Source organism: Chelonia mydas, chromosome 14 (genome assembly GCF_015237465.2).
Source record: "Chelonia mydas isolate rCheMyd1 chromosome 14, rCheMyd1.pri.v2, whole genome shotgun sequence".
Classification (NCBI taxonomy): Eukaryota; Metazoa; Chordata; order Testudines; family Cheloniidae; genus Chelonia; species Chelonia mydas.
The window spans coordinates 43,833,332-43,860,409 of record NC_051254.2 but is presented as its reverse complement, the minus strand read 5'-3'; the positions used below and the strand labels follow the sequence as shown (position 1 = coordinate 43,860,409).

Genomic DNA, 27,078 nt, shown 5'->3' with positions numbered 1-27,078 from the left:
GTGGTGGAACCGGACCCCATGCCAACGTCTGCAACGGCCGTAGTGGATCCAGTCCCAGAGACCCAGCCAGAGCCAGTCCCAGAACCGGAACGGGCAGAGCAACCAGCACCAGAACCATTGCCAGCCCTGAGTCCAGCGCTTGCAACCCCGTCTGCAACCCCAACACCAGAGGGCCCCACCGAGCCCGCCCTGGCAGCAGCAGCTAAACCAGCACAAGAGGCTCAGCCGGAACCTGAACCCCAACCTAGCGCACCCACGGAGAGCGGGTCTCCGTCCCCGGAACCCGCCCCGTCCCCTGCGTCGCTTCCCGAGGGACCAAGCCCAGGTCCACCATCCAGTGAGGAACTGAGGTCTCCAGCATCAAGGGAACAGTTCCAGACCAAACAGGAAACAGATGAAAGCCTCCAGGGAGCTTGGACGGCGGCACGGAGCAACCCACCGCCTCTCAGCTCTGCTAATCGATCCCGGTTTGTGGTAGAACGAGGACTTTTATACAAGGAAACTCTTTCTGGGGGGCACCAGGAAGACTGGCATCCTCAGAGACAGTTGGTAGTTCCAACTAAGTACCGGGTCAAGCTCTGGAGCTTAGCCCACGATCATCCTAGTGGCCATGCTGGGGTGAACAGGACCAAAGACCGTTTGGGGGGTCATTCCACTGGGAGGGAATGGGCAAGAAGGTTTCTACTTATGTCCCGTCTTGTGAGGTGTGCCAAACAGTGGGAAAACCCCAAGACCAGGTCAAAGCCCCTCTCCAGCCACTCCCCGTCACTGAGGTTCCATTTCAGCGAGTAGCTGTGGATATTCTGGGTCCTTTCCCGAAAAAGACATCCGAGGAAAGCAGTACATACTGACTTTCATGGATTTTGCCACCCGATGGCTGGAAGCAGTAGCTCTAAGCAGCACCAGGGCTAAAAGTGTGTGCCAGGCACTAGCAGACATTTTTGCCAGGGTAGGTTGGCCCTCCGACATCCTTATGGATTCGGGAACTAATTTCCTGGCAGGGACCATAAAAAGCCTTTGAGAAGCTCATGGGGTAAATCACTTGGTTGCCACCCCTTACCACCATCAAACAAATGGCCTGGTGGGGAAGTTTAATGGAACTTTGGGGGCCATGATAAGTAAATTCGTAAATGAGCACTCCAGTGATTGGGACCTAGCGTTGCAGCAGTTGCTCTTTGCCTGCAGGGCTGTAACACATCCCGGTTTACAGTTTTCACCATTTACACTTGTGTATGGCCATAAGGTTAAGGGGCCATTACAGTTGGTGAAGCAGCAATGGGAGGGGTTTACGCCTTCTGCAGGAACTAACATTCTGAACTTTGTAAACAACCTACAAAACACCCTCCGAACCTCTCTAGCCCTTGCTAGAAAAAACCTAAAAAATGCTCAGAAAGAGCAAAAGGCCTGGTATAATAAATATACCAGAGAGCGTTCCTTCAAAGTAGGGGACCAGGTCATGGTCTTAAAGGCGCTCCAGGTCCATAAGATAAAAGCATCGTGGAAAGGGCCATTTATGGTCCAGGAGCGCCTGGGAGCTGTTAACTATCTCATAGCATCCACCACCTCAAACCGAAAGCCTAAGGTGTACCATGTTAATTCTCTAAAGCCCTTTTATTCCAGAGAATTAAAGGTTTGTCAGTTTACAGCCCAGGGAGGAGAGGACGCTGAGTGGCCTGAAGGTGTCTACTACGAAGGGAAAAGTGCTGGTGGCGTGGAAGAGGTGAACCTCTCCATGACCCTTGGGCGTATGCAGCAACAGCAGATCCAGGAGCTGTGCACTAGCTACGCGCCGACGTTCTCAGCACCCCAGGACTGACTGAACGGGCATACCACTCCATTGACACAGGGAATGCTCACCCAATTAGAGCCCAACCTTACCGGGTGGCTCCTCAAGCCAAAGCTGCTATAGAACGGGAGATCCAGGACATGCTACAGATGGGTATAATCCGCCCCTCTCACACTGCATGGGCATCTCCAGTGGTTCTAGTTCCCAAACCAGATGGGGAGATACGCTTTTGCATGGACTACCATAAGCTAAATGCTGTAACTCACCCAGACAACTATCCAATGCCATGCACAGATGAACTATTAGAGAAACTGGGATGGGCCCAGTTCATCTCTACCTTAAACTTAACCAAGGGGTACTGGCAGGTACCGCTAGATGAATCCGCCAAGGAAAGGTCAGCCTTCATCACCCATGTAGGGCTGTATAAATGTAATGTGCTCCCTTTCAGGCTGCAAAATGTACCCGCCACCTTCCAGAAACTTGTAGATAGTCTCCTAGCGGGATTGGGAGAATCTGCCGTCGCCTAGCTTGATGATGTGGCCATCTTTTCTGATTCATGGGCAAAACACCTGGAGCATCTCCAGAAAGTCTTCAAGTGCATAAGAAAGGCAGGACTAACTGTTAAGGCTAAAAAGTGTCAAATAGGCTTAAACAGAGTGACTTACCTTGAACACCAGAAAGAAAAGGAGGACTTGTGGCACCTTAGAGACTAACCAATTTAGTTGAGCATAAGCTTTCGTGAGCTACAGCTCACTTCATCGGATGCATCAAGAAACTATCAACCCCCTACAGACCAACATGGATGCTATCCAAAAGTGACCTGTCCCAAAGTCAAAAAACCAGGTCCAATCCTTCTTAGGCTTGGCCAAATATTACAGGCGATTTGTACCGCAATACAGCCAAATCGCTGCCCCACTAACAGAGCACCAAAAAAACCCAGCCAAATGCAGTTCAGTGGACTGAAGAGTGTCAGAAGGCCTTTAACCAGCTTAAAGTGACACTCAAGTCTGACCCTGTGCTAAGGGCCCCAGATTTGAACAAACCTTTCCTAGTAACCACAGATGCGTCCAATCGTGGTGTGGGAGCAGTTTTAATGCAAAAAGGACCGAATCAAAAATTCCATCCTGTCGTGTTTCTCAGCACAAAACTGTCTAAAAGGAAAATCCACTGGTCAATCAGCAAAAAGAAACGTTACGCCATTGTGTACGCTCTCAAAAAGCTACACCCATACGTTTGGGGACGGCGTTTGCACCTGCAAACCGACCTGCTGCGCTAAAGTGGCTTCATACCGTCAAAAAAAATAACAAAAAACTTCTTCCGTAAAGTTTAGCTCTCCAAAATTTTAATTCTAAAATACAGCACATTTCTGAAGCTAATGCACTCTCCTGTAAAAGTTTCCCCAAATCACCTGGTTAAAATCGTCCTTAAAAGGTGAAAAATATTGTTAGTGTTTATATAATCAGTAGTATATCTAAAGGTCCATGTGTCTTATTAACTCTGTTTTCTCCTAGAGCTCCAGGAAAAAATCACAGCCAGGATGGAGCAGGCTGTCCAGCACCGTCTGTGATTTGGGGGGTGTGTCATAAACATACAGCTAAGGGTAGCATAAAATCCCTCCTTTACCTATAAGGGGTTAATCAGTTCAATTAACCTAGTTGGTACCTGAGCAGAAGGACCAATGGGGAAAGAAAATACTTTCAAATGGGGGGGGGGGGGGGCCGGAAGGTTTTGTTTGTGCTCTTTGTTTAGTTCCCTCTCCGGACAAAGAAAAAAAACCAAGCAGGTAACCCAGCTCCTACTAAAATGATACATCTAAAATTACAAAAATTGTAAGTAATAGCAAGAAAATGTGTTAAGTTATCTTTTGTTTTAGCTTGTAAATTTTCCCTATGCTAAAAGGGAGGTTTATTCCTGTTTTTTAACTTTAAAGTTAAGCCTAAAGGGGAATCCTCTGTTTTTTAAATCTTTTTATTACCCTGTAAAATTACCTTCCATCCTGATTTTACAGAGGTGCTTCTTTTACTTTTTTCTTTATAATTAAGTTCTTCTTTTAAAAACTAAATTAATTTTAGTGTCCTAACCATAAAGGGTCTGGTCTGTACTTTTATTAAAGGCAATTGGTTGGTATATTATTCTCAAGCTTCCCCAGGAAAGGGGGTGAAGCAGTTTGGGGGAATATTTTGGGGAAATAGGAACTCCAAGTGGTCTTTTTCCTGAATCTTTGTCTAACTCACTTGGTGGTGGCAGCGATACCGTCCAAGGACAAGGAAGAATTTGTGCCTTGGGGAAGTTTTAACCTAAGCTGGTGGAATATAAGCTTAGGGAGTCTTTCATGCTGGTCCCCACATCTGTACCCCACAGTTCAGAGTGGGGAGGAAACCCTAACACTGCCCCACTCAGGTTGTGTCTACACAGTGTTTTGGAGCCCGTGGAAGTGAGCTCCCAGCCCAGGTTGATAGATTTGGGTTAGAAGGGCTCATGTGAGCGCTCTGCCCCAGGCCCATCCCCTGGGGGCTCCACAGAGCGAGGGCTGCCCCTGTGGGCTCAGGGGCTGCCCCACACCCAGAGGCTCTTACCCCAGTTCACGGTGAGGGGGTCCTGCAGGCTGATGTGCTCCACCTGGCAGGTGTAGACGTCCCCGCGCCGGGGGCTCATCTCCAGCATCACCAGGATCTGGAAGGTCCAGTCTCCGTTCTGGAGCAGCTCCGTGGACACCACCCCGGCCGTCTGCTCCTGCCCGTTCCTGAACCACTTGATCTCGATCCCCCCGGGGTAAAACCCCGTCACGGAGCAAACCAGCAGGTGGGAGTGGGACCCAGACCCCGATGTCGTGGGGGAAACTTTCACCTTGGGCTGAACTGGGGGGAGAGAAGGGGAGGGGCTGGGATAGGGGCTGGAGACAGAGCAGAGTGACCCCCCCGTCCCCCAGGGAAAGGCCCCAGCTCCGGGATCAGCAGGAAGGGCCCCAGGGGAGTTGTGTCCCATCACCCGCATGGGGACAGAGCCAGGGACGGTCTGACCCTCGGGGCCCAGGGAGACGGGGTCTCAGCCCAGGGACCAGGGGCTGCCCCCACCCTCCTGCCAGGGGCACCCCAAGGGGGCAGGGGCAGGGTTAGGGGGAGGGGAAAGTTCTGCCCCATCGTCCGGCCCCGCCCACCCCAGGGAGGGGGGTAGGAGCTGCAGCAGCCGCCTGCCCCGAGGGGGGTCTGAGTGGGGGGTGCTGGGGGCTGAACCCCCAGAGGGGCGGGGGGGGAGGGTCAGTCCCCCGAGACTGACCCGGGCCTGGGGCTCTGCGGCCTGCAGAGAGGGGGCGCTGCAGCCAGACCCGGGGGGGCCGGGGTGGGCCAGGGGGGGAAGGCGAAGGGAGGAGACGTCCCCGCCCCAGCGCCGGGTTCCCGCCTGCTCCTGCCGCTGGGTGAACCCGGCCCCCGCCGCCCCCCCGCTCTCTGTGCCCCGCCCCCTGCCCGTGACCCCGCCCCCTGCCCCCCCCCCGGTGCAGGAGCAGCTCAGCCCCCCCCGGCCAAGAGCCGGAGCATGGAGATAACTGGGGGGGGGGGCAGAGCGGAGGAACCCCCCCCGCGCTCACCTCTCCGGGCCACGGTGAAAGGCGTGTACACCCCGTAGTTGTGCCGGCAGAACGTGTCCACCTCCCCCCGCTGCTGTGCCAGGATCGCCGGGTCCTTGTTCCAAGTCTCGGCGGCGGGCCGGCCCAGCTCCGTGTCCGCCACGTGCACCCCCAGCTCGCTGTCGAAGTGCACGTACTGCCGCCCGTTGTAGATGTAGCGGTGCAGGAACCGGACCCGCTCGGTGCCGTTGGTGAAGAGACACTCCGAGTTCGCCTGGTACACGTACCGCCCTGGGGGGGACGGGCTCGGCTCGGCTCAGGCGCCCCGCCCCGCCCCGCCCCGCCCCCTGCTGCCCCCGGGGGGGGACCCAAATCCTCCGGGAGCGCCCACAAACCCGTAGCCGCCCCCCACCCCCACCCCCGGACCCAGGTGACGGTAACACCGAGCGCGGGGCCGCTGGGCCCATGTGTACGGGGGGGGGGGTGCTGAGAGCCATTGACCCGAACTGTGACCCCCGCGAAGGGAAACCGCTTCAATCCGGGGGGTGCGGCAGCCCCCAGCCCCCTCGTCCCAGCACCTCTGGGAGGGGACACAGAGAACGGGGGAGACACTGAGCAGACAGGACACCAGGACAGGGGACCCCAAGGCATGTCGGGTCTGACCCCCCCCCCCCCCCGCCCCGGAAACACCCAGCGCCTGCCCAGGACGGGGCTCCCCGGGGCGCTGGGGTCTGACCCCCCCCCCCGGATACACCCAGCGCCTGCCCAGGACGGGGTTCCCCGGGGCGCTGGGGTCTGACCCCCCCCCCCCGGATACACCCAGCGCCTGCCCAGGACGGGGCTCCCCGGGGCGCTGGGGTCTGACCCCCCCCCCCCCGGATACACCCAGCACCTGCCCAGGACGGGGCTCCCCGGGGCGCTGGGGTCTGACCCCCCCCCCCCCGGATACACCCAGCGCCTGCCCAGGACGGGGCTCCCCGGGGCGCTGGGGTCTCTGCTCACCTGGGGGCTCCGTGCAATGAGCCAGGTGGGTTCTCAGCACCGTCAGTGTCACGAGCAGAGCCCCAGCCCAGCGGCTCCCGGCCCCCAGGATCCGACCAGTCCCCATCGCTGCTCAGGAGGGAGAGATCTGGAAAGTCGTCGGGACCCCGCAGACTGAGACCTTCTCTGCCCAGCTCCGAGCACCAGCCCCAGGACGCTGCCCACGGCCCCGGGGATTGGGCACCCCCAGCCCAGGGGCCAGTCAGCATCGGGTCTGGGCAGCATCATCCGTTGCCAGGCAGAGCCGGCCCCAGCAGGGCTCGGTTCCATACTTCTCCCTCGTAGGGGGCAGAGCAGGGCCTGGGGTCGGGCTGCAGGACTCGCCCGGCGCCTGCCATGGCCCTGGGTCAGCTGGAGAGTGGGGCCAGCCCAGGGACCAGCCCCCACCAGAGCAGGGCCCCCAGCAATGGGACTGGGACCCTCCGTCCCCTTCCCCTGGTGCTTCGACCCTCTGCTGCGGGCTGGGGCAGGCCGGGTCTGTGGGGGGGTCTCTGGTTGTGGATAAATTTAGGCCCAGTGGAAGGTTCGGGGCTGGCCCCACAGGCAGAAGTTCTGAGCTTCCCCCACCCCCACCTCCATGGGCCTGAGCTCTGCCCCACCAGAGCAGGGGGCTCAGTCTCCATGGGTCAGGCACAGCTCGGCCTCCCAGCTGCTCCCACCATCGATCTCCCTAAGGGGCTTCTCTGGCCCCCCTGTCTCTGAGCCCCTCCCCCTCTCTGCTGCGCGCATACACCCGCCCCCTCCCCCCATGGGGCAGGGCCATTGTCCCCAATGCCCAGCTGGGGAGGGAGGCCCAGAGAAGTCAGTGACTGGCCCAGGGTCACACAGGGTCTGTGGCAGGGCCGGGAATGACCCCAGGACTCCTGGGTCCCAGGCCAGCCCCTCTCCGGCCCCTCCAGCGGCCGGCCCCTCCTGCTGGGGGCAGTGTGAACACCCCGCGCGTTAGCTGTGGGGGTGGGGGGGACAAGTTGGTGCCAATGGGGACAGGAGGCAGTGGGTTTGGGCAGGGGACAGGGACCAGCGTGCCACACACAGGGCCCAGGACAGACTCCGGGGGGAAGGAAGTTTGGTCACTAACAGCAGATCCACCAGAGGGAAAGGGCCTGTGTCCCATTCCCGCCCCGAGCCAGCCAGGATCCCACCCTGAGGCCAGGTGGGAACCAGTGCCCCTAGAGGGGAATGGCCGGGTGTCCCGGTCTCCCACGGATGGTCCCCCTGAACCCTGCCTGTGGCCTGGTCTACACTTAATGCTTATCCCAGCAGAGCTCTGCAGGTAAGGTGTGGCACCACCCCCGGGACACACACAGAGCTCTGGGGGTCAGAGGTGTGACCCCTCACCCCAGCACACCGCTGTGTCGCCAAGCCCCCCGTGTGCACACAGTCGCTCTGCAGAGCAGGGCATGTGTGGACCGGGCGAGGGCCGTGCGGGGAGGTGCTGTCCCCACACGGGGGATAAACCCCTCCTGGCTGCGCTGCGTCCACACTGGGCTGTTGGCAGAGGCTCACCACACTGGGCCCTGCCATGCAGACACAGCCCGCGGCCACAGGTGGCTGGGGGGGAATTTGCAGTACTGCCAGCCCCGAATGTTCAGAAATCCTGAGTTTATGTAAAAATACCAGCTGCTGCGAGGTTCTTTTAATTTGCCTGATTTGCCTGCAACTTCTCCATCTCCTCTCGGCGAGGCTCCGCGCTGCTGCTCTGCCCGGTAACAGCCTGGTCGGCGCAGGGATTTCTGCCATTGGGTGCGGGCCCCTGGGCCGGGCTCCCCTGGCCAATGCCGGGCGCTGCCCCCCAGCCCTGCCCCCCCAGGGTGTGACATGTGCCCCCCGGCCCCCTAGCACTGCCAGCCCCGCGCCCAGCCCAGTGTCCGGGGAGAGGAGATGGGCGCAGGACGGGGCGTCCCCATGGCCCAGCTGGCCCTGCTCACCCTGCTGGCCCTGCCGGGCACCGGGGCGGTGAGAGGTACGGGCGGGGCGGGGGCTGTGACACCTGGGCAGGGGGGCGGCTCAACCCCCAGAGTGCCCGGCTCCCCCACCCCTGGGGGGACATGGGGGGGGGGCTGACGGGGCAGGGAGGGGTATGGGGAGGAGCCAGATAGGGGGGCTGCAGGGAGGGAGAATCTCACCCCACAGTGTTGAGGGAGGGGTCGGGGGCTGATCTGGGCAGGGCATGTGCTGCATGGAGTGGAGGGTCTCACCCCCATGTCAGGAGGGGAGGGGAGGCTGGCGCGGGGGCAGCAGAGGGGTCGTGGGGAAGTCGCTGTGGTTTGGGTACAACACAGCCCTGCCCTAGGGGTGCAGCCCCCTCCCCCACAGGGACTCGGGGGCTGATCCCCCCAGGGGGGCTCTAGGCACAGGGGGGATGGGGGAACGTTCCCCAAAGAGCTGCGCCAGGGCCAGACCCTGCCGAGCAGTGAGTGCGTCTGTGCAGAGCAGGGAGCCCCTGTCTCCGCTCCCCGGCCTGGCCCCATTGTCCCCCATCCCCCCAGGGCTCAGACCCACGGCGGGGGGACGCTCTGTGGGGCAGACTCTCTCCTTGGCTAGTGGTGGCGGGTCCCCTCCTTTGCAGTCACTCTGTGAGATCCTGCCGGGCGAGCTGGGATCAGCGAACGACTCCCTAGGATGTAGGTGCCCAACTCCCTTGGGCCCTGGGCAATCCCAACCTCAGGCCTGAGCCAGACCCCTCCCCCTCCCGGCGTGTGTCTGACCCCCCCAGTGCAGCTTTAATGTCTCTAGCTGGGGAGTTCCCGGGTCTCCCAGGGACCAGCCCCGGGGTGTAAGTGTCGGGGGCCAGGGATTGAAATCGCCCCGAGAACCAGGTTGTGGTGATGCGAGGACCCAGAACGAGCCCTCTGCACAGAGGGGAGAATGAAATGTCCTGCAGTCACAATGTGTAACCTTCCCACCCCCACTCCAGACACACCCCACTCTGCACTAGGGTCACGTCCCCCTTCCTAAGCTAAGTGGGCGTCGGCCTGGACGCTACTTGGATGGAAAGGAGGACTCGTGGCACTTTAGAGACTAAGAAATTTATTTGAGCAGAAGCTTTCGTGAGCTACAGCTCACTGCATCGGGTGCACTTGGATGGGAGACCTGTTAGAACAAATGAGTGGCGGGGGGGGGGGGGGGGGGGGGCACAGCAGGGGCGCTGTCCCCTCCCAGACAGTGCTGACCCCAATGCCCCAGCGTGATGTCAGGGGTCCCTGCGCTCCCTGCGGGTGCTTTCCCCTCACGGTGGGGAGTCCTAGGATGAATGCTGGGGGCTGTGGCTGTAGGGGAAGTCCTCCAGAGACCGTGCCCCGTGGGGGGGCTGCTGCTGATGCCCCTCTCCCCACAGTGGAGCACATGATCTCCCAGGTGGATTTCTACCAGCGGACGGACCTGGCCCAGGAGGAGTCTGGCGAGTACATGCAGGAGTTCGACCAGGACGAGATGTTCTACGTGGACCTGGAGAGGAAGGAGACCGTCTGGCGCCTGCCCGACTTCAGCAAATTCGCCCGCTTCGAGGCGCAGGGCGCCCTGGGCAACATCGCCGTGCTGAAGAACAACCTGGAGATCCTGATCAAGAGGTCCAACCGCACGCGGGCCCAGAACGGTACGGCACGGCGGGGGGGGCACCTTCCCCGTCCCCTTCCTGGGGCCATCCCACACCTTGCTCACCCGTGGACCTTCCCCGCCACGCACGGGCCCAGTACCAGACACCCTAAAGACTGTGGGTCCTCGCTTAGATCCCCTCCCAGCCTCTGGCGAGCAGCTGGGGCCAGGGCAGTTCACACCCTCCAGGCTGGTGGCCCAGGGCAGCTCCTTTGCTGAGGGCTGTTCGTTGCCCCTACCCAGCACCTGCCCCTGCCCCTGCCCCTGGGGGATTCTCCCCCTGCCCCTTCTGCCCCATCAGTCGTGAGGGCAGGGAGCTGGGACGGCCCTGGTGACACCCCCACAGTCCTGGGGAGAGACCCCTGAGCTGGAGCGTGAGCACCAGGGACGAGCTGGCTCAGGGGCAGGCAATGGGACCCACTCACCCCTGTCTCCCCAGTGCCCCCAGAGGTGACCGTGTTCCCCGAAGACCCCGTGGAGCTGGGGGAGCCCAACGTCCTGATCTGCTTCGCGGACAAGTTCTTCCCACCCGCGCTCAGCATGACGTGGCTAAAGAACGGGCAGGAGGTGACGGGGGGCGTCTACGAGTCCGACTTCTACCCCCGCCAGGGTGACTCCTTCCGCAAGTTCTCCTACCTGCCCTTCCTCCCCAGCCAGGGCGACTTCTACGACTGCCGGGTGGAGCACTGGGGGCTGCCCGAGCCCTTCACGAAGCACTGGGGTAAGGCTGGGGTGCACGGGGACCCCGCTGGGCACAGGGCTGGGAGCCAGGACACCTGTGTTCTCTCCTGGCTCTGGGAGGGGAGTGGGAGCTAGTGGTTAGAGGACAGGGAGGCTGGGAGCCAGGACTCCTGGGTTCTATCCCAGCTCTGGGAGGGAGGGGTGGGAACAGCCCCCCTCACACCGTGCCCTGTCCCTCTCTCCAGAAGCCCAGATGCCCACCCCCGTCCCCGAGACCACCGAGACCCTGGTGTGCGCCCTGGGCCTGGCTGTGGGCATCATCGGCATCATCGCGGGCACCATCCTCATCATCAAGGGCATGAAGATGAATGCTGCCCGCAACCCGCGGGGCCCCTTGTGAGTAGCTGCTGCCCGGGGAGGGCACCCGCTGCACCTGCAGTCCCTGGGCCCACCCAGCACCCCCTGGGGAGACCCCCCCCACGTGCTGTGCTTACCCCATCCAGCCATAGCCCCGTTGCCCATCCAGCACACACTGGGGAGACCCCCACCTGTTGTGCCCCCCCAACCAGCCACAGCCCCTCCCCCACCCAGCACCCACTGGGGAGACCCCCCCACCCACTGTGCCCCCCCAGCCAGCCACAGCCCCTCCCCCACCCAGCCCCCCTGTGTCAATGAGAGAGTCCCTGCGGGTGCTGGGGAGTGGCCCTGATCCCTGCCAGCCTCGCGTCAGGGCCCAGGGCTCCTGGTAACTGACCCTCTTTGCCTTTCAGATAAACGCAGGGAGAAGCCGGGGCCCCTGAATCCTTCCCAGATGCCTTCCTGAGACCCGCTCACGGCCCCCGCCCCCTCCAGCTCTGCCCCCAGCATCCCTGCTCCTGTCATGGTGCCAGCTGCTGTACCCAGGCGGGGCCCCCCGATCCCGTAACCGCGCCGAGCCAAGCCGCTAGAGACTCACTGGGGAGCCGGCCCCTCAGGCGGGCCCTGCACCCCCGCTGGGCTTGGGAGGGGGGCACCTATCCAGGGAGAGGGCTGCTGCCCCATGGGGCTGGGAATGGGGATCGCCCCTCGTCAGGGGGCAGCAGGGCCCACGGGGCTGATCCAAACCCCATTGCCATCATGGGGAAGGTTTCTCTTGACTCCGGTGGGCGCTGGATTGGGCCCCGAGCCCGGCCCCTATTGGCTAGAGGCTGCTGTCAGTCACCCCAGGTAAAGCCCCTCCAGCCATTACCCAGAAGGCATTGGGCCAGATTTGGCCATTCCCGGTCAATGGGGTCCCCACGGGGCAGGATCGAGCCCATGACTGTCCCAGCGCTAGCGCCTGGCTAAAGGCCCCATGGCACCCATGTGTGACTCCCCCGGGGTCCATCCCTTCTGGGTCTGTGTGGGAAGGGCCCAGTTCCTGTATAGCCCCCCCTCTCCCTGTGCCCCGTGTGTGTCCACAGCCCGGCCGCCCTCGATCTAGCTTTGCTAACAGCAATAAAGTGGATTTTGGGGACGTTTCTGAGTTTTTGATCATGATTTTAAATCTGGTCAGTCTGAGCCACGCCCGCGGCAGCCTGAGTTAGCCCAGCCCAGCCGCAGTCTGTCCAGGGGCCCCGGGTTATAGCGGGAGTTAAGGGCGTTTGGTATAAGGGCTAAGGAAGGAACCAGGACTCCTGGGTTCTGTCCCGGCTCTGGGAGAGGAGTGGGGGCTAGTGGATCACAGCAGGGGGGTTAAGGGTCAGGACTCCTGGGTTCTATTCCCGTTGCTGACACTGACTTGCTGCAAACTGTGAGGCTTTCTGTGCCTCAGTTTCCCCTTGTGTGACATATGGCTGGTCTCCTCCTGGGGTGGTGGTGGGGGCTCTGGGGCTGAGGGATGGTCCATGGAGCACTTTGAGGTCGTCCCATGGCCGGGAGCCCTGGAGAAGGGCAGGACTCATGGGCCAGGCTCCCCTGGGACTGAACCCCGCAGGGCGAGCGGCTGCAGAGAGACGCTGGCCTGTCCGGGTGCTGCGGTGACGTCCCCCAGGCTGGGGTCGCGGTGACGCGAAGGGCAGATCCTCCCCCAAACATGGCACCGAGACCCAGCCCAGCTGCCTCGCACCCCTTCCCGGGCACATGCCGGGAGACCCCCTGGCTCCCAATAACGCCACCAACCCACCAAGCTCTCCCATTGGCCGCTGGAGCCTTGGACCAGCCTCCTGCGCGTTCCCATTGGCTGCGGCCGTACAGCTGTCCCTGGTGGGAATGTTCCCAGGTCCCTTCAGGCAGCTCCAGACACAGGCCCGGGGCTCCTGCCGGCTGGGGAGGCCCTGGGGGGCTGGGCGTGTGGCTGGGGGGGGCTGTTTCCAGTGGGGTCTGGCAGGGCCCGGCCCTGGGGCCAGGGTGAGTCAATAGCTTGGTGAGCTGAGAGACGATGTAAACCCGCCATGGGGCGCGTCTGTGGGGACACTGAGAGTGGGGGGTAATGACGGGACAGGTCAGTTACACACAGCGAGCTGGGTCACGCGGGGAGCTGGGCCCATTCACACGTGTTTTCGCACAGCCGGGTGCCAGGCTGGACAGCGAGGAACCGAGGATGTGGGTCCCACATGATGGGGGTCGGGTGGGCTGTACCCTGGGACGTAGAGACTCTGAACTGGACGTGGGGGGTCAAGGCAGAACCCAACTGAGCGTGAGCTCCCAGTGCCATGCTGTGGCTTAGGGGGCAGGTGTGACCCGGGGCTGTAGGAACAGGGGAATATCGGGCAGGCGCCGGGAGATGGTGTCACCTCTGGACACGGCCCTGGTGAGATCGGCACTGGCCGCTGTGTCCAGCCCTGGCGTCGGCCCTGCGGAAAGGAGGCTGAAACGTTAGCGGGGTTCAGAGGGGAGCTGCAAAGGTGCCTCAAGGTCTGGAGAAGCTGCCTGTGAGTGAGAGATGGAAGGAGCCTGTTCTGTGCAAGGCTCGGGGTGACCTGATCCCGGTCTGTAAGGACCCACCCGGGGAGCCGATTTCTGGGAGCAGGGGGCTCGTCAGTCTCCCAGGCAAAGCAGAACAAGAGCCAGCGTCTGGGAACTGACGTGAGATGACCTCAGACTAGAAACCAGGGTCACATTTTTACCAGGGAGGGCCCCTAACCACTGCAACGGCTGAGCCGGTGGGAGCAGGGTGCTCTCCAAACAGCCACGACCCTGAGACTGGATCTGCACAAGCAGACCGTGCGTGGGGGGAGCCCCATTGAGTCCTGCAGGGGCACAGGAGTCCACTCACAGACAGCCACCGGCGGGGGTCCAGGCTTTGGGTTAAAAAGGCTTTTTAAGAACGCAGAGTGAATGGCTGGAACATGCAAACACTGAGCTGGATGGAGATCAAAGCCCAGTCAGTACAGAGGATGGGAAACAGGAAGTAAATGGCAAAGAATATAAGTTACAAGTAAACACGTAGGCAACTGATAAGGGAAACTAAAGGGTCCAATGGCCAATAGTGTGAAGGACAATAAGAAGACAGCTTAGAAACACGTCAGGAACAAACATAGCCCTAGGTTGGGTCCGGGTCCAGGTCCAGGGCTGGATGCAGATGGTGAAACTGTAACTAGTGAAGCAGGAAAGGCAGAAATGTCCCGTAGCTATTCCTGTCTGTGTTTGGAGTGAGGCAGGAGGCTGGGTCCGTCCTTGGTGATGCTGTGGATGGACCAGAAAATTTCCCAGCTCTAACAAAGGAGGAGGTGAGGCAGCAGCTGCTAAAATCAGACACGCTCACATTACCAGTCCCGGGTCATTTATACCCAAGAGTCTCAAAGGAACCGGCTGAGGTGTGTAAATACAGCCAGTGCCAGGCAGGCCAGCTGGGCAGCACAGAGGCTGCCTTGGAAAGCCGCAACCCAGAGCAGGGCCCAGGGGTCACTGCAGATCCCAGCCCCAACACGATCTTTGCTGTGTCCTGTAGCCGGGTGGATCCGGGGAGATCAGAGAGACATGGTGGGGGAGGGGAGGTCAGAGCTTTGATTGGAAAAACTTCTGCTGGGGGCAGAGACAAGCTCGTGAGCTGCCCAGAGTCCTTCACCCCCCCCTTCCCCTCCGCCCTGCGTCCCCACCTCCCGGTTCCCAGCAGCCGGGGCTTTCCCCAGAAGCTTCCACTTCACCTTGAACTCCAGTAACCCCCTCTCCCGGCCAATCAGTGCAAGGCTCCGGGCAGCGTCATCGGTCTCCGGCAGATTCTGGCCAGGCTGGGCTGCGATGGGGCAGGCTGAGGAGCAGCCAGGTGGGCTGGGCTGGGTGACAGGCGGGAGTGGGGCTGGGGATGGGGCAGTGGCTCCTCCAGCCGCAGCCTCACACCCACCCCACTCACCCCCCCGCAGGCTCAGGCCAGCCCTGACACCTCCCCTCCCCCGGCCTGGGTCGCTCTGAGCCCCCCGACCCAGCCCCCTCAGTGCCCAGCTCGCCCCAGGACAGCCAGTGAGGCCCCCTACACAGGGTCTGGGAGCCAGGACGCCTGGGTTCCGTGTGGGGGTCTGGTGGGTTACAGGGCGGGAGGGGCTGGGAGCCAGGACTCCTGGGTTCTATGTGGCGGTCTGGTGGGTTACAGGGCAGGAGGAGCTGGGAGCCAGGACTCCTGGGTTCAGTTCCCACCTTCACCACTACTGTGCTGTGTGCACTGGGGTCAATCCCCCACTCTGGGGCTGGTGACCCCCCTCTTTGTCTTGTTGTCTTAGGCTGCAACCTCCCGAGGGCAGAGCCCGTGTGTCTGGGCAGCGGCCGGCACAACACGGCCCCGATCCCAGCTGGGGTCCGTGCAGCCCCAGGGCGCGGGGTGGAGGGCTGGCTCAGGGGGTGGGAATGGGCCATGGGGCCTTTCCCCTCTGGGGGGCACCAGTTCCGATCCAGCCCCCTTTGGCTCCTTGGCCACCTGCCCCAGACAGATCAAACCTAGATTTGGGTCCAGGGCAGCCGGTTAGTAGCCACAATTCCCGCCTGGTCTCTGATTGGTGCCCTGAAGGGTTTTGCCGGCCCAGCCAGCCCTGCCAGCCCTGAGATGCCTGGACAAGAACCTCCCTGTGACCCAGCCCCGGAGTCCGAGCCCACACGCTGGGCTTTGGGCCTGGGGCGTTTGGGCAACTGCAGGCGTCTGATGTCAACGGCTCTCTCGAGGGGCAGGGATCCCCAGAGCGGCTCAGCCCCGGGGCCCGTCTAACTTGGTCTCCTGTCTCTGAGGGGAGCCAGTCCCAGCGGGTCCAGGGGGAGGGGCAGGAACCCCGCAGGGACGGGATAACCTGCCCCAGGGGACCTGCCCCAGTAGCTAGAGCTCAGCTCCTGTCCTGACACAGCTGGGGGTAGATCTTGTCCCACACGCCCGTTTACCCCTTACTGCAGACACCCACCGTCCTTACAAACCTCCAGTTCTTGTGTGAATCCGCTGAGCTCTTGGCCCCAGTGAGATCTTGTGGCAGTGAGTTCCAGAGGCCAATAGCACGTATTTCCTTTTCCCAGCTTTCAACAAGCCACCTTTCAATTTCACTGACTGTCCCTCGTTCTTGTATAAATTATTTCTAGTACAGTGGGGTCTGGGGCCCCTGACTCAGACTGGGGTCCCTGTTGTGCCGGGTGCTGTACATACACCCCAGACCGAAACTGAGCTCCCCACCCCTGCGCCAGGCACCATCCAGATTCCCTCAGCAGAGATCAGGGCCCAATTGTGCCAGGCGCTGCACAGACCCTGACTGAGACTGGGGCTGGATCGGGCCAGCTCTCCATGAGGGAAGCCCTGTTAAGGAAAAGTTAGCACATGTAACTCCATTGTGGTTTGGGGCTGTCACGGAGTGTGGGGGAGTCCAGGCCCTGCACCCCTCTTCCTGGGATTCACTGAGACTCTCAGCCAGCCAGTAAAACAGAAGGTTTATTGGACAACAGGAACACAGTCCAAAACAGAGCTTGTGGGTACACCCAGGACCCCTCAGTCAAGTCCTTCTGGGGGAGCAGGGAGCTCAGACCCCAGCCCTGGGGTTCCCTGTGTTCCTCCACCCAGCCCCAAACTGGAACTAAACCCACCCAGCAGGTTCCCTGCTGCAGCCTCCGTCCACATTCCTGGGCAGAGGTGTCACCTCCCCCTCCCCCTCCTGGCTCAGGTGGCAGGCTCTCAGGTCTCCCGTCCCCAGGGCACATTCCCAGGTCAACACTCCCCCCTCCCTGCTGCCTCACATCTTCACAGGGGCCCACCATTGTTTAAATGCCAGCACATCATACACCAGGAGGAGTGATCCTCAGATACTGAATCTCTATGAAAATCCTCCTCCTTGTCTCCAGCCTGCCTTGACTCCCAGTATCTGGTTTTTGTCAGTCTCTAACTCCCTGTCTCTTGGCCTTGATGTGAGGCCTCCCATCCTGATAATAAAGGTTACTGATGCATGGCTTTAGGACCATGCTGTGTAATTAACATACTGGTATAGCACGAGGAATGCACCAAGCAGGGATAGGTGGTAAATAAGACAAGGGTTTGTTTATTTGCTAAGGTTTCCGATGCACGAGGGCAACATGCTTTGCTAAAAAGTATATAACCTTTGTATAATCTGTATTCAGGGTCCCCTCCTGGCTAGCACGGGGGCACCACGCTCGAGCGTAATAAACTTAGTGTCTTTTGGGAACTCTGCAGTTGTGGACTTTGTTTTGTGCCTCAGCCTAGATTCGAACTGTGCGTGTCCTATCAGGTGTAATTCTCAGCATTGGTGTGCGTCTCCTACCAGGTGTAATTCATAGCAATTGTGTGCGTGTCCTACAAAGTATAATTCGCAGCAGTTGTATGCGTGTCCTCTCAGGTGTAATTCGTAACAGCCCCCAGCACCGTGGGGCCGACCCCGGGTCCAGCGTCTCAGTGCTGGAGTCCCAGTGCTGGGGTCGAGCGATGCTGCAGACGCCCGGGGTTTCGGTTCCTCCCCAGCAGCCCCACACTGGGCAGAGTCCAGCCTTGGGGGAAGTGAAAGGGAGAAGCTGGCAGGTTCCAGGGCTCGGAGGGGAAGCGGCCCTGGCTGGGCGGTTCCCCCGGGCCAGGCAGCCCCATGGCGGGGCCAGTGGAGAGGGAGAAGGGCCCCGCGTCACCCGTCTCCAGGGCAAGGAGAGCGCAGAGCCCAGGGCACGCAGAGCACAGGCTGCTGGCAGGGCCCAAGCGTCCCTGCTGAGGCAAACAGCCATTGCAACAGACAGGTGTGACAGAGTGGGACTGTTCTTAATGTTTTCTCTGAATAGTGTGTGGGTGCCTCAGTTTCCCCTAGGCATTTCTTACGTCTCCAGGTGGTGGGATAAGGGGGTGTAATTGTTGCAGAGCAAAGGGCCAGGGTACATAAATGGCGACACTCTGTCTCCTGACAACTGATGGCCTGGGCCCTTCCCCCCTGCAAGGTGAGAGCTAAAGGGTCCGATGAAGTGCGCTGTAGCTCTTTTCTTTTTGCGGATACAGACTAACCCGGCTGCTACTCTGAAACCAGCTAAAGGGTTGGAAAACAAAGGAATCCGGTGACCTCCTGGCCTGGGAAAGGGACAAAGCCCAGAGGAGGAGGGGCTGGAGAGAGTTTCAGTTTGGGGCTGGCTGGGGACGAGGAGTGAAGTGCAGACGGGGTTGTCTGGCTCACTGCCCTCCAAAATGGACCCGGCTGAGGGGTCCTGTTCTCTGTACCTACAAGCTCTGTTTTAAACAGTGTTCCTGTCGTCTAATAAAGCCTGTTGCCAACTGTGCCCACATATCTATTCAGGGGACATCATCATAGGGCCTAATCACATCAGCCACACTATCAGAGGCTCGTTCACCTGCACATCCACCAATGTGATCTATGCCATCATGGGCCAGCAATGCCCCTCTGCCATGTACATTGGCCAAACTGGACAGTCTCTACGTAAAAGAATAAATGGACACAAATCAGACGTCAAGAATTATAACATTCAAAAACCAGTCAGAGAACACTTCAATCTCTTTGGTCACTCAATTACAGACCTAAAAGTGGCAATTCTTCAACAAAAAAACTTCAAAAACAGACTCCAACGAGAGAGTGCTGAATTGGAATTAATTTGCAAACTGGATACAATTAACTTAGGCTTGAATCAAGACTGGGAGTGGATGGGTCATTACACAAAGTGAAACTGTTTCCCCAGGTTTATTCCCCCTCTCCCGTCCCCCCACTGTTCCTCAGACGTTCCTGTCAACTGCTGGAAATGGCCCACCTTGATTATCACTACAAAAGGTAAGGAGGACTTGTGGCACCTTAGAGACTAACCAATTTATTTGAGCATAAGCTTTTGTGAGCTACAGCTCACTTCATCGGATGCATTCAGTGGAAAATACAGGGGGGAGATTTATATACCCAGAGAACAGGAAACAATGGGTGTAACCAGACACACGGTAACCAGAGTGATCGGGTCAGGTGAGCTATTACCAGCAGGAGAGACGGGGGGGGGGGGGGGGAAAGACACACCTTTTCTCTCCCCCCCCCACCCCCGCTCTCCTGCTGGTAATAGCTCACCTGACCCGATCACTCTGGTTACCGTGTGTCTGGTTACACCCATTGTTTCCTGTTCTCTGGGTATATAAATCTCCCCCCTGTATTTTCCACTGAATGCATCCGATGAAGTGAGCTGTAGCTCACAAAAGCTTATGCTCAAATAAATTGGTTAGTCTCTAAGGTGCCACAAGTCCTCCTCTTCTTTTTGCGGATACTGTTACGAATTATACCTAATTGATCACGCACAAGAACTGCTGCGAATTATACCCGATAGGTCATGCACAGTTCGAGTCCAGGCTGAGGCACACGAACAAAGTCCACAACTGCAGAGTTCCCAAAGATACTAAGTTTATTACGCTCGAGCGTGGTGCCCCCCTGCTAATCAGGAGGGGACCCCGAATGCAGGTTATAGAGATTATATATATCTTTTAGCAAAGCATGTTGCCCTCGTGCATCGGAAACCTTAGCCAATAGACAAACCCTTCCCTTATCTACCACCTACCCCTGCTAGGTACATTCCCCGTGCTAGACCATTACTTCAACTACACAACATGGTCCTAAAGCAATGCACCAGTAGCCTTTCTTATCAGGATGGGAGGCTCACATCAAGGCCAGGAGGCAGGGAGTTAGGAACAGACAAAGAACAGAAACCGGGAGTCGAGACAGGCTGGAAACAAGGGGGAGGGTTCACAGGAATGCAGTATCTAAGGAACACTCCTCCTGGTGCATGATGTGTTTGCTTTTAGACAATGGTGGGCCCCAAACCAAAACGAAGTCACATATGCACATATGCTGACTTTTCCTTAACAATACAGACTAACACGGCTGCTACTCTGAAACCTGTAATAAACCTTCTGTTTCCCCAGCTGGCTGAGAGTCCCGTCTGACTGCGGAGTTGGGGGGCAGGACCCTCTGGCTTCCCCAGGACCCTGCCTGGGCGGACTCGCTGTGGGAAGCGCATGGAGGGGCAGAGGAGGCTGAATGCTCCGAGGTCAGACCCAGGAAGGGAGAAGCTGTGTGAGCTGTGTGCCCTGCAGACAGGCTGCTCCCAGAGAGGAGACTTCCCCAGAGTCCTCCCTGGCTTCATGGGGAGCAGGTCCAGAGCATCGCCCGGGGACTCCGTGACAACAGGCCCCTGCATGAGAGCCAGCGCCCCCTAGAGGGGAAAGGCCCTATAGCTTACTGTCCCCCGCCCCGCCCCGCCAGCCTGTCTCCCCACGCTGGGGCTGGACTGGAGCTGGTGCCCCTAGAGGGGAAAGGCGCTATACCCCACCCCCCACACACCAACCAGCCACCTCAATTCCCCTCCAGCCTGGAACCGTTTGGTCACTCGGGCCTCATTCCTCTGCGTTAGAAAGCACGGATGATGTGTGTGAGGGGAAGCCAGGAGTCCTGGCTCCTAGACATCCCCTGCTCTACCCACCAGACATGATTTCCCTCCTAGATCCAGGATAGAACCCAGGAGTCCTGGCTCCCAGCCCCCCCTGCTCTAACCCACTAGACCCCATTCTGCTCCCCGAGCTGGGGAGAGAACCCAGGAGTCCTGGCTCCCAGCCCTGCCCCCTGCTCTAACCCACTAGAACCTACTCCCCTCCCCGAGCTGGGGAGAGAACCCAGGAGTCCTGGCTCCCAGCCCCCCCAGTCCACTAGACCCTGCTCCCCTCTTAGAACCAGGATAGAACCCAGGAGTCCTGGCTCCCCATCCTGCTCGTAGACTCAAAGGCCGGAAGGGAGCACCGTGACCATCTAGCCTGGCCTCTTATACATCACAGGCCACAGCCCCTCACCCCCCCACTCCTGTAACAGACCCCGAACCGCTGGCTGGGTAACTGACAGCCTCAAACCACGGTTTACGGACGTCAAGTGACAGAGACTGCACCTTCCCTCTAGTTTAAACCTGCCAGTGACCGGCGCCCCATGCAGCCGGGGAAGGCAAAAATCTGCCAATCTGACCTGGGGGGAAATTCCTTCCTGATCCCAAACATGGTGATCGGTTAGACCCTGAGCATGTGGGTGAGACCCGCCAGCCAGACACCTGGGAGAGAATTCCCTGTGGTAACTCCCCAGCCCTCCCCAGCCAGCGCCCCATCACCGGCCCTTGCGGATTTTTGCTATTAGCAGTCGCCGATGGGCCATATGCCCCCCTGTAGGCAGTCTCATGATACCATCCCCTCCATAAACTCACCAAGCTCAGTCCTGGAGCGAGTTTGGTGTTTCTCCCCCACTGCTCCCCTCGGGAGGCTGCTCCAGAACTTCACCCCTCTGATGGTTAGAAACCTTCGCCTAATTTCAAGCCTAAACTTGTTGATGGCCAGTTTGAATCCATTTGTTCTTGTGTCCACACTGGCTTTTAACTTACATAACTCCTCTTTCGCTCTGGTATTTATCCCTCTGATGTATTTATAGAGTGCAATCATATCTCCCCTCAGCCTTCTTTGGTTAGGCTAAACAAGCCAAGTTCTTTGAGTCTCCTCTTACAAGGTAGGTGTGACGGGATCCCCGGGGTGCAGCCTGGGACTGTGGGACTGCTGTGCCCCTTTATCTCTCCAGCCTGGGCTGCTGTCACAATGCCCTGCTAGTGACAAGCAGCAAACCCCTCTGGGCGCTGTGATCACTCAGCACACCCGCATGTGGAGCCCCACACCCAGCTAGACTGTGTGAATGCTCCCAGAGCCACTCCTGAATCACACAGAGAAAGGCACCAGCCGAATCCCCCCCACTCCCAGCACTGTACCTCAGGAATATACCATCCTGCACTGCTCAGAACAAGCCGTGCAAGTTTATTAATTGGTTCACCACTTCATCAATGGAGAGTGGACATACACCAGCCTTTGTAAATCTGAGCCTATTTACCACACTTCAGGCAAACTCACTGGTAAAGATAAACAGTTAAACAAATTTTTTGATGATAAAAGATAGATTTTAAGTGATTATAAGTGATAGGCAAAAAGTCAGAGTGGTTACCAAAAGAAAACAAAAGAAAATATAAGCACGCAGTCTAAACTCTCAAGACAGACTTCCCCCTGCCCCTCCCTGGGGCTCCTGCGGTGCTGGCTCAGACCCTGCCTCTCTCAGCAAGGTGAATTCCCAGGGCATGGGGGTCTGCCCCAGCCAACCTCACCACCTCCTAGTACAGGCTGCTCCCCTTCCCCCTCCCACCAACAACGCCAGAACTGGGGTGCCTGGGGGCCATGCCCCCCCTTCTACAAAGGTTCTGGTGCCGTCTGTATTAGCAATTCTCCAGTCTTAGGCCCCACTCCCCTCTTAGAGCTGTGGATAGAACCCAGGAGTCCTGAGTCCCACCCCACCCCCCTTGCCTCAGCCCATGCTGCCCCCTTGTGACTGTCTCTCTCGTTACACAAATCGCTGCTGGCTGGCTGGTGTGGATTCAGCGCCGGGGCAGAGCCAGCACTGGGCAGAAGCAGACGAAGGCCGTGTCTGCACGACATAGTATTGAGTGACACGACCCTGTCGCTAAAAGTCAGGCAGTGTGAATGCTCTTTGTCGGCACTTTTCCTGACAAAATACTTCCACCCCCAACGCGCAGGGCTCACGGTGCCCACAGGAGAGCGCTCCTGCCACAACGCGGGCATTCACACAGGCACTTGTGCGGCAAAACTTTTGTCTTTCAGGCGGGGCGGGGGGGGTGTTAAGTTCGTGTGAATGACAAAAGTTTGTCGTTCAATTGTAAGTGTAGACCTAGCCTAAGCAATTGCGTAGGGCCCTGAGCAGCTCAAGGGGCCCCCCCGTTCGCCTCTTATTGCAAGAACTGGCCTGTTTTAGTGTTGGGGGGACATTCCTGCATAGGGTTCGCAGTGGGCAGCCCCACTCTGGCCCTGGGAAAGCCTGTAAGAAAATCACGGGCTGCAGTTTGGTAGCAATAACCACCACTTTTCGCAGACACCCCACAACTGTTCTTAATTGCTGCAGCTTCCCTGCACCCCAGCCGTCGGATGCTGCTGCCAGGACCGGGTCCAGCCTGTGCCCAGTGTGACGAAGCGGGACTGTTCTTAATGTTTCCTCTGAATAGTGTGGGGGTGCCTCAGTTTCCCCTATGCAGTTCTTAAGTATCTAGGGGGTGGGGTAAGGGTGTATGATCATTGCAGAGCCCTAGAGGGCAGGTGTGTGCAGGGGTCTGGACACAGAGAATGGCCGACACCCTGTTTCCTGGCCACTGATGGCCTGGGCCCTTCCCCCTGCAAGGTGAGAGCTAAAGGGTTGGAGAACAAAGGAATCCGGTGACCTCCTGGCCCGGGAAAGGGACAAAGCCCAGAGGAGGAGGGGCTGGAGGGAGTTTCAGTTTGGGGCTGGCTGGGGACATGGAGTGAAGTGCAGAGGGGGTTGTCTGGCTCACTGCCCCCCAAAATGGACCCAGCTGAGGGGTCCCGTTCTCTGCACCTGCAAGCTCTGTGTTACACCATGTTCCTGTCGTCTAATAAACCTTCTGTTTTACTGGCTGGCTGAGAGTCACGTCTGACTGTGGAGTTGGGGGGCAGGACCCTCTGGCTTCCCCAGGACCCCGCCTGGGTGGACTCGCTGTGGGAAGCGCACGGAGGGGCAGAGGAGGCTGAATGCTCTGAGTTCAGACCCAGGAAGGTGGAGCCGGGTGAGCTGTGTGTCCTGCAGACAGGCTGCTCACAGAGAGGAGACTTCCCCAGAGTCCTGCCTGGCTTCATGGGGAGCAGTTCCAGAGCATCGCCCAGGGACTCCGTGACAGGATCAGACCCGGCTTCGGCCCTCGCCGGAGCGCCAGTCCAGTACCCACGGCAGTGGCAACGCTGGTGTCGGGTGCGTCGGCGGTGGGGTGGGGAGCCCCCCTCGGAGATCTCCGGGCCCAAGGTCGCGGGATGAGGTCTCCTGGCACGCAGACGTCGAGGAGCTCAGAGCGATACGCTTGGCCCGCGAGGTGTTCCTCCCGCCGCTCTCCGGCCCGAACGTGCCCGTGCTAACGGCCAGCGCAGCCGCCCTGGTCTCTGTCAGCCGGCGGGGCGCCCGCGGCAGGGCCCTCGGTCCGGAAGCCCCGGGCTGGGGGAGTTCTGCGTGAAACACTCCGCCCATCCGGGGGCGTCGCACCTCCCTGGGGAGTGGGACCTATTCGCCGGTCGACTCAGCAGGTCCTTCTCCTCTCTCCACGAGGGGTCTCTCCGCCCTCAGGTCCCCAGCGCCGTCTTCCGGAGGCAGGGGACTCCCCAGGGGACCTGCTGGCCGCCGCACAGAGCAAGGAATTGTCACCTCTTTTGCGCGAGGCTCGGTCACGGCAGGGGCTCTCGGACGCTTTCCTACAGTCACGGTCGGGCAGCGGCCGCACGCTCTCCCTCCGGTTCCCCTCGTTCACAAGGGTCTCCTGGAGATCCAGGGGGACAAGGCGAGGGGCGTTCTGATCGCTCCAGCCTGGCCGCGCCGGCATTGGTTCGGCATGTTCCCATTCTCTGTGTCCAGACCCCTGCACACACCTGCCCTCTAGGGCTCTGCAACGACGATACACCCTTACCCCACCCCCTAGATACTTAAGAACTGCCTAGGGGAAACTGAGGCACCCCCACACTATTCAGAGGAAACATTAAGAACAGTCCCGCTTCGTCACAATCCCCACTTGAGGGAAGCGGGGACTGAGGCTGGAAGGGTGAGGATAGAGTCCAAATGATGCCGGCTCGGGCTGCACCACCGGGACGCTGCGCTGGATGTGACCTTCCGCGTCCCCCTTTATCACCCGCTCCTCCACGGATGGGTAGGTCTGAGGTGGGCCACGACCACCGCCCTGCACGGTGTGAAGCCTCGCAGGGCCGCCAAAAGGCCAAAGGGAAGCGCAGTGAACTGGTAACGAGCGTGGCCCACCGCGAACCCAAGGAAGTGCCTGAGTCCCCGGAAAAAGGAGATATGAAAATACGTGTCCTTCAAATCGAGGGCGGCATCCCAGTGCCTGGATCTAGCGAGGAGACGAGGGAGGCCAGGGAGACCGGACGGAATCTCACCTTCCTGAGAGACGCGGGGAGTCGACGCAGGTCTAGGGTTGGCCGTAGACCCCCCTTCGCCTTGGGAACAAGGAAACAGCAGGAGAAGAATCTCTTTGCTCTCCGCTCCGGGGCAACCGCCTCCACCGCCCCAGCCCGCAGCCGGGCCGGCAGCTCCTGGGTGAGAAGCTGCTGGGGAGGAGGCCCCTGAAGGAGGGACAGGGAAGGGGGGTGAGGAGGCGGGATGGGAAAACACTGAAGGCTGCACCCCCCAGCGAGGTGCTGAGCCCCCAGCGCTCTGACGTTATTGCTGCCCAAGCGGGGAAGGACGGGGAAAGGGGGTGCAAAAATAAACAGTGGGGGGGCGGTGTTGATGATCCAGGAGGGAGACTGATCGTCCGTCCCCGGCCTGCCTTCAAAAGGCCTGTCTGTGCCCACGCGGCAGGCTAGTGCCCCGCTGGGCAGAGGTGGGGACCAGCAGGCCCTGACTGCACCGGTGCCCTCGCCCCTTGCATTTGTGCGGCTCGTGCCGGGAGGGACCTGAGACCCGAGGGGGCCACTGAGGCCTGACACGCTTGCGCCAGACGACTGACGCACACAGGGCCCGGGGTCGATCGCAGTGCGGCTCTGGAGCCCTCGAGGTCAGGCAGCTTCGTGTCCATGGGGTCCCAGAAGAGCGAGGCCCCGTCGAAGGGAAGGCCCTGCGGTCGGTGCTGCACCCCCTGCGAGAGCCCCGACGTCTGCAGCCACAGGCCTCTCTGCACGGCGACCGGTCTGGCCACCGAGTCCGCCGTGTCCCAGGCAGGCTGGGGGGAGGTTCTCGCCACCCTCGGTCCCTGCCGCACGACGGCGGGAATTCCTGCCACAGGCCTTGGGGCAGCCAACCCTGGAGTCGAGCCAGGGAGTCCCAGACGCCAAAATCCTATCGCCCCAGCCACACCCGCTGGTTCGGCAGACATGGCTGGAGGCTGGCAGCAGGAGAAGCCTTTGTACTGGACAGGTCCCAGCGCTTTGCCTCCTGGTTCTCGGGGCAGCGCTGGCCTGGCCCTGCCTCTCCCGCTCGCTGGCTGTGGTGACCCCCAGAGAGCCCGGGGGCCCGGGGAGCACAGAGAGCCAAACCCTTCTGCAGACAGGTAACGCGTCTCCTCTGCCCTTTCAGACGCTGGGGCAGAGAAGCGGGGTCTGCCCTGGAGCCGTCACTGCTCGGAGCACCCCCGGGCGGGGGCAGAGCCACCGCTGCCAAACCGCCAGGGATGGGGTCCGCAGGTGTGACAAGGCGGCCTTTGGGGGACCCCACTGGGAGTGTCAATTCAGGACAAATTGCTGAGAGCAGGGGAGTCGCAGCCCAAGGCTGGGGTCCTTCGCTACTAAGGCACCCACCAGCCAGACTGAGAGGACTTCGGTCTCACCCCACTGGCTAAGCAGAAGTGCAACGAGCAATTCCCTCAGACACCCCAGGCCCCTTGTATCACCGCCCATAGCACACCTCCCAGAAACAACCGAGAGCAGGGCTGTGCTGTGCCGGGGGCTGCCCAGACCCACGGGCTCTGCCCGCAGGAGCCTGACGCCAGGACAAAGGTGGGATCAGCCCCCCGGGGAACGGAGACCAGGGCAGAGCGAGGGACTGGCCCAAGATGACACACCAAATTAGTGGCAAAGTGGGAGCTGAACCCAGGAGTCCTGGCTCCCAGCCACCCCCGCCCTAGCCCCTGCTGCCCCCTAGTGGACGCCTCCCTCCTTACACACACCCCTGCTGGCCGGCTGACATGTCAGCGCCACGGGCCGGGCCGTAAGAAACTCCCGGGCCACGGTGGGGTTGCGACAACCACGACTCTTCGCAGACACCGCCAGGGAGAGCAGCTCCGAGCGCGTGGCCCAGGGACCCGGCCCCGTCACAACGCCGGGCACCGCTTCACACTGGGCCGCGGGGCACAGAGCATCCCTGTGCTGGGGGCGCTGAAATGACCCCTGGCAGCCCGGCAGCGCCGAGGGGTCGCCTGGCCATGCTGGGGC

The 27,078-nt window shown here is 60.1% G+C and overlaps 3 protein-coding genes across 4 annotated transcripts in view; 2 read left to right on the top strand and 1 right to left on the bottom strand.

Moving 5' to 3' along the window:
• The window catches only part of LOC114018492 (HLA class II histocompatibility antigen, DR beta 5 chain), a 161,702-nt gene extending 155,150 nt beyond the window's left edge, over positions 1 to 6,552 (bottom strand). The window contains exons 1-3 of one of the 2 annotated variants that reach the window (XM_037913759.2): positions 6,354 to 6,543; positions 5,373 to 5,642; positions 4,363 to 4,644 (exon numbers count right to left, since the gene is read on the bottom strand). In XM_037913759.2, coding sequence (XP_037769687.1) covers positions 4,363 to 4,644; positions 5,373 to 5,642; positions 6,354 to 6,459 — 658 coding nt within the window. In that variant the 5' untranslated portion in view covers positions 6,460 to 6,543. Of the gene's footprint in view, positions 1 to 4,362; positions 4,645 to 5,372; positions 5,643 to 6,353 lie in introns of both variants that reach the window. The other variant, XM_037913761.2, reaches the window with a different exon arrangement.
• LOC102929303 (HLA class II histocompatibility antigen, DR alpha chain) overlaps positions 1 to 12,162 on the top strand; it is a 56,311-nt gene extending 44,149 nt beyond the window's left edge. Inside the window, exon 5 of the mRNA XM_037913771.2 lies at positions 11,438 to 12,162. Coding sequence (XP_037769699.1) covers positions 11,438 to 11,441 — 4 coding nt within the window. The 3' untranslated portion in view covers positions 11,442 to 12,162. The remainder of the gene's footprint in view (positions 1 to 11,437) is intronic.
• LOC119567537 (HLA class II histocompatibility antigen, DR alpha chain) lies at positions 8,192 to 12,162 on the top strand. Its single transcript, XM_037913774.2, has 5 exons — positions 8,192 to 8,355; positions 9,730 to 9,987; positions 10,426 to 10,707; positions 10,913 to 11,063; positions 11,438 to 12,162. The coding sequence occupies exons 1-5, from the start codon at positions 8,274 to 8,276 to the stop codon at positions 11,439 to 11,441; spliced, it is 777 nt and encodes a 258-aa protein (XP_037769702.1). The 5' UTR covers positions 8,192 to 8,273; the 3' UTR covers positions 11,442 to 12,162.
• Positions 12,163 to 27,078: the final 14,916 nt, after the last annotated feature.